Source organism: Asparagus officinalis, chromosome 1 (assembly GCF_001876935.1).
Source record: "Asparagus officinalis chromosome 1, Aspof.V1, whole genome shotgun sequence".
NCBI lineage: Eukaryota > Viridiplantae > Streptophyta > Magnoliopsida > Asparagales > Asparagaceae > Asparagus > Asparagus officinalis.
The window spans coordinates 58,273,329-58,279,910 of record NC_033794.1 but is presented as its reverse complement, the minus strand read 5'-3'; the positions used below and the strand labels follow the sequence as shown (position 1 = coordinate 58,279,910).

General features: G+C 41.2%; 1 protein-coding gene across 1 annotated transcript in view; it reads right to left on the bottom strand.

Moving 5' to 3' along the window:
- LOC109842589 (metallothionein-like protein type 3) overlaps window positions 1-868 on the bottom strand; it is a 1,311-nt gene extending 443 nt beyond the window's left edge. Inside the window, exons 1-2 of the mRNA XM_020411447.1 lie at window positions 752-868; window positions 428-475 (exon numbers count right to left, since the gene is read on the bottom strand). Of these exons, the coding sequence (XP_020267036.1) occupies window positions 428-475; window positions 752-798 (95 nt within the window). The 5' untranslated portion in view covers window positions 799-868. The remainder of the gene's footprint in view (window positions 1-427; window positions 476-751) is intronic.

Genomic DNA, 6,582 nt, shown 5'->3' with positions numbered 1-6,582 from the left:
AGTTTTGTGAAATTAACCCTAGGGGGGTGTGTGAAAAGTGTAAAGTTCATAGGGGTTTAGCGAGAGACACCCCGAAATATTAGGGAGTCATTTAAGATAAAAAAAAGATCAAGGGGTTGTTTGCAAAACTCCACGAAGTTCAATGATAGCCCTTTAAAAAAGTTAATTGTTTTTTGATCAAAATACATATACTAGTAGAAATATACTAATATTAGATGTGTGCCAACAACAGTATGTTTTGTACTTGAATCACATAGTTAAAGTATGGTCAATAATTATAGGTCGTAGAACACATAATATTTGGGTCATTGTTTCAATTATCCCTTTAACTTACATGTTATTGGCTTTTCTCAAGTAAAATGTTATTGACTTATTGCTACTAATATTAGGCAAAATAGTGGGCAGATGTAAGTTTTGGTATCAGTACCTCTTTTCGGTGTCAACGATCACAACACCATAGTTGTTTCCCTTCTTCCTGCATTTGCAATAAATTTTGTGAGTTTTACTGGAAATTTGTGAGATATAAAGGCTAAAAGTCCATCAAGAGAACTATCAGTTCAAGTCAGATAAACGTGTACATGTCAGCGGACTATATATCAGTTTAATGAAAAACTAAAAATATAATGAAAGATTATATCCATTATTTTCATCAGTATCGAAGCTTGATGTATGAAAATTTATAATATATAACAACTAGTAATCAAACATATATAAGTTGCACCAAAGAAAAAAAGAGCAAGGAAATACTTACACACACTGGCTCTTATCAGCGCAGTCACAATTGCCACAGGTCGACATGATGAAAACCGAGAATTGATTAACTCAAAGAAGCTCAAGAAATTGTCAGTTGCTCTATGATGAACTTAGAAGAAATTGAGCTAGTATTTATAGGCATGCATCCATGATTTAGCTTCAAAGTATAAGGACCACAAGAGTTGGCCGATTATTTTGTGTGGTGTGCTTGGCACACGCCTCTAAGGAGAACCATTCCAAAGGAATCTCAAGATAATCTTGTTACAATTTGCAATGGCCTCATTTGCACCTCCGATGTCTCATTCCTGATTCCGTAGACATACATACAAATGAACTGACTGATTCTGCAAGCAATTGCCTGATTTGACACTTATCGCGGCGCTATTGAATAGCAATATGAATTCTAAAATCAAAAAATCAAGATAAGAAGTAGACAGACTCATAGAAAAAAACTCTGATCAAGCCTAATTAATACGTGGATTATATGCTTCACGCGTTTATATTTGATTTTCTTATGCTGCAAAAATTAAAACTTTTCTGACTTATTTCTATTAGCACCTGAAATAATCTAAAATATCACTACCTTTGCTGAAGTTTCCATTTCCATGGGCCAAGTAACTCTGAAAATGCTAATCTATTTCAAATTAAAATCTCGAGCAAAAGACTTACTTTCTTATAGTGAACAAAAATCAATAATTGGGTTGTTAAATATTGTTATCTGCAGCATAATACTTTAGATATTAGATCATTATGTTTGGCATACATATAGAACATCTCTTGCTTCAGAATACATTTCATTCCCAAAATCATAGTTGATTTTTATTTCTGAATATTGCCGTCAACTTCAGATACTGTTTTCTATCTAGCATGAAACAAGTTTTAAAATTGCAGTTTTCCCCATCTTTTCCACTCACATATCAAGTTGACCCTTTAAAAATGCAAGTTACTTCATGCATTATTAACCCATTTATATGTGCAAATATGTGGATGTTCAATGCATGAACAAAGGGTGGATGATTCTCATGTCTAATGCTGATAAATTGCTTGTAGCTGCTGCTAACCGGCACATCCTTCTCAAAGGAACCACAGCCTTGTGTCCCAAACCTCTCTTTTTATCCACGTCCTTGTAAGTGGACCTCTAACACTTTCTGGTTGTTTCCTGCGACTTTCTTTGAAATGGAGTTCCACTGAAAAATAACTCGAAAATATCGTAGTATGTGATTCTCAGGCAACAAAGATGCATCCTAAACTTGCATTTCATGTAAAGAGCATGATACAAGTTTTATAAGGAAATTTCAAAATTGTTAGTAGGGAATTGAACATAAATTTTTCCTAAGCTCAATTTAAAGATGCTCAAGATATGTTACGCTCTAATTCCGTGAATAATTTATGAACAGAGATAGATAAGTATAGCTTCTTTAAAGGGTATGTGAGGAAATAAAAATAAAGTGAGTGGGGCCCACAATTGCTACAAAGGTGCCGTCCACAATTGCTTTTAGTAGGCCCACCCGACTGCTATTAATACCCTAGACGCCTAGGGTTTTGGACTGAGGAAGGAGTTTTTTTTGTTGGAGGCGGCTTCGTGCAAGTATGCAAGGAGCTTTTGGCTACGGTTTTGTTAGCGCAAGGAGATTTGTTTTCTTTATTGCGGCTGCAGGCATAGGGAAAAGTGCTCGGCTGAGGGGAGAAAATTGATGTACCTTCTTAGAGTTAAAGCAGTTCCCTTTTTTAGGGTTTTGTGCATCCCTTTGAGAGAGTATTTGTATGAGGGATTTGAGAGTTTGTTTGAGGGTTTAGATTGAGTGATTGTAAACCCTAGTTGTATCTCTCCCTCTAATAGTAGATCTCCCCCCCCCCCTGCCCCGTGGACGTAGGCAATTTGTGAGAGATCAAGAGCATTGTTTTAGGGTTTGGTCTGAGAGATTTGTAACTCTACTTGTATTCTCTGATTTCTAATAGTAAGACCCCCCCCCTCCTTGCCCCGTGGACGTAGGCAATTTGCCGAACCACGTAAAATTTGTGTTCTTGCCGTGATTTGTAATAGCTTGTAGGTTCCCTCGACGCGCAGTCCTAGAGCTGACGAGAGGAAGAGCAGATATCTCACTTTGATGAAATCTGGCTTTCGGTTCTTGTTTCCTTTGAGAAACGAGAATTCCGTTGTGATCTAATCTCTTGTTGTGTACCTTGCGCACCGGAGGTGCTGCCGAAATTTCCGCTGCGCACAATAAGTGGTATCAGAGCTCCGGGTTGGACTTGGGAGCTTGTTTGAAGGATTCGCTGAAGGATTCCTATTTGAAGATTAGATCGACAACATGGGTGAAACAAGCACATCTGGATCGTCTTTTACGAAGACGATACATAATTTGAGCATCAATAACATGAAGATTGATGTTCCGAAGTTCGACGGCAAGATTAATTTCGGATTGTGGAGGTGTCAGGTGATGGACGCCTTGGACGCTCAGAATTTGGAGGAGACTCTTGAGTTACAAGAGAAACCTGCCGATATGGAAGCTAAGGTTTGGAAGAAGATGAATAGTAGGGCGTGTGGAGTTATTCGGTCATGCTTGACGCCAGATCTTATTTATGACGTGATGAACGAGACGTCGGCGAAGAAGATGTGGGAAACACTCAATGAAAAGTATCTTACTAAGAGCATTGAGAATCGGCTTCACTTGAAGAAGAGGTTTTACCAGTTCAAGATGAAGAGGAGAGTTTCCATTAGGGAGCATGTTAATAACTTCACAAAGCTACATTCAGACATGGCCAATGTGGATATCATGGTTGAGGATGAAGACAAGGCGATGCTACTTTTGTGTTCGTTGCCCGAGGATGATTATAGTACTTTTGTCCTAACTATGATTAATGGAAGAACTACTGTTAGTTACAAGGATGTGACCTCAGCATTGGTGAATTATGAGTTGAGGAAGAGTGTTGATGAGTCCTCCGAGAAGGCATCGGGAGATGCATTAGTAGTTCATGGCCGTGGTTCAAACCAAAGCAGGAGGTCGCAGTCTAGAGGTGCACATCGTGGGATTCGTAGGAATCAGTGTGCCTTTTGTAAAGAGGATGGACATTGGAAAGCTGAATGCCCAAAGTTAGATCGAGCCGAGAAGAATAAGGAGAAATCTGTACAAGCTCCAGAGGTGAATGTTGTCAAGACTAGTGGCAAAAATTCAGATTCTGATTTTTCAGGCTATTCGTTGTCTGCACTACCGTCAGTTTGTGTTGCCAACTCTACAGAGTGAATGTTGGATTCAGGTGCTTCATACCACGTTTGCCCTAGGAGGGATTGGTTCTCCAGCTTTCAGAAGTTGGAAAGAGAGGATGTTGTGCTCATGGGTAATGGACATGCATGTTCTATTGGTGGTATTGGTACCGTTCGTATTCGGATGTATGACGGAGTGATTCAGGAGTTGGAAGAAGTGAGGTTTGTTCCGCAGTTATCGAAGAACATCATTTCACTAGGAGCTTTGGTGGCATCTGGGTATAAAGTGACCATGATGGATGCATATTTGAAGGTCACATCGGGGTCCATGATTGTGATGAAGGGCGTCAGAAGAAGAAATTTGTATTATTTGCTTGGAAGCACAGCGATTGATAGGGAGATGACGACTTCATCTGATTCGGCTAAACTGTGGCGTTGTTTGATGCTGGGTTATTTGATTGGTAATACCGTGCATAGGTTATTGAGGAGTGCTTTGACCTGCAGTTTGAAGTCCTGTGAACCCATTGGTATGAGCAAGAAGACCGAGGTGGAGTTTGGCACTTCTATCCATCATTCGAGGGGTCTTCTGAGGGGTGTTCATTCAGGCATTCGGGGGCCTTCCAAAGGAGCATCATTGGGAGGTAATAGGTATGTGGTTTTCGTAGTTAGGGATTGCTCTAGGCATTGGTGGGTTGCAACCAAGTCCCGTTGGTGTGAAGTCCTAGAAGCCCGCAACAGATGGAGGAAGTGTATTGGCAGAAAGGTGAAGGTACTTCAGTCTGATGTTAGAGGGAGGTACAAGAGAGACCTATTTATGCATTTGTGCCGAGCTCATGGCAATTGGAGACACTTCATTGGTGTGGAAACTTTGAGGCGACGAGATGAGATGGCAGATTTGGGGAGTTGTTCCTTTCTGGAGAAGGATCGGCGTTTGATGTCGAGCATTGGCATTGGTGTGCGGGCTACGACATGTTTGAGCCGTCTCATGTATAGGTTGCTGACTGCTGCATGTAGAGATTTTGGATCTGGTGGAGCTGCTTCAGATTTTAGGTTGCGTCGGATGTTTGGCTACCCAGCACTTGGTCACATCGTGGATGTGAGATTTGATCCGATAGCACATTTGAGATTCAGAGGCGTGTTTGATTATCAGGTATTGGCTTCTAACTTTGTTCTGAGCAGGTATGTCACGTTTATCAGATCTTTGGGACATCGCAGCGGGTGGAGAGTGATGCTACTCCACGTTGGGTGGAGACTCCAGATCATACTGCGTCATTTGGGATTCCAGCTAAGGTGACACAGATTGGGGATCATTTGGATTTGGATGCAGATGATGAGTTGGATTCGATTGCAGCTGATGGACTTAATTTGGATACGGCCATTGGTTCACCTCAGATGGAGGTGTTTGATTTGTCTCAATTTGGAGCTATTGGGAGTGCTATCAGTTGCAGATCGTTTGGTGATATTGAAGAAGAGTTGCAGACTTTTCTATTTGATTGAGGGCCTTTGGAGGCCATTTGGGTGAACTACGTTCGGCTTCATTCCTTAGGCAAGAGGATACGTAGGCAGTCTTTCAGATGCAGCCGGTTTGGATTAGTTGATGGGGTGAGATTGTTTGGACTCTCGTTCGGGTTCTCGACTTGTTGTGGATTGCGTTCGTACTGATCACAACAAGTGGGACATTTGGTTGCTTTGTGTCGGCTCAGTTTTAGAAAAACTTCACCGAGGTGGAGAATTGTGAGGAAATAAAAATAAAGTGAGTGGGGCCCACAATTGCTACAAAGATGCCGTCCACAATTGCTTTTAGTAGGCCCACCCGACTGCTATTAATACCCTAGACGCCTAGGGTTTTGGACTGAGCAAGGAGTTTTTTTTGTTGGAGGCGGCTTCGTGCAAGTACGCAAGGAGCTTTTGGCTGCGGTTTTGTTAGCGCAAGGAGATTTGTTTTCTTTATTGCGGCTGCAGGCATAGGGAAAAGTGCTCGGCTGAGGGGAGAAAATTGATGTACCTTCTTAGAGTTAAAGCAGTCCCCTTTTTTAGGGTTTTGTGCATCCCTTTGAGAGAGTATTTGTATGAGGGATTTGAGAGTTTGTTTGAGGGTTTAGATTGATTGATTGTAAACCCTAGTTGTATCTCTCCCTCTAATAGTAGATCTCCCCCCCTCCTTGCCCCGTGGACGTAGGCAATTTGCCGAACCACGTAAAATTTGTGTTCTTGCCGTGATTTGTAATAGCTTGTAGGTTCCCTCGACGCGCAGTCCTAGAGCTGACGAGAGGAAGAGCAGATATCTCACTTTGATGAGATATCTGGCTTTCGGTTCTTGTTTCCTTTGAGAAACGAGAATTCCGTTGTGATCTAATCTCTTGTTGTGCACCTTGCGCACCGGAGGTGCTGCCGAAATTTCCGCTGCGCACAACAGGGTACCATGTTTTCATCACACATCCTCATTCATAAAGTTCAACAAAAAACACCTAAGCTTAATATAAATAAGGTACGCAAAAATGATTCAGAAAATAGCAAAACACTTACAGAATAATGACAATCTTAAATAAAAAGAATTGTAAATGAAAACATGCACTCAAAGTCGCCAAATTGAGCACACGATCTTAAAACATAAGAAAAACGCT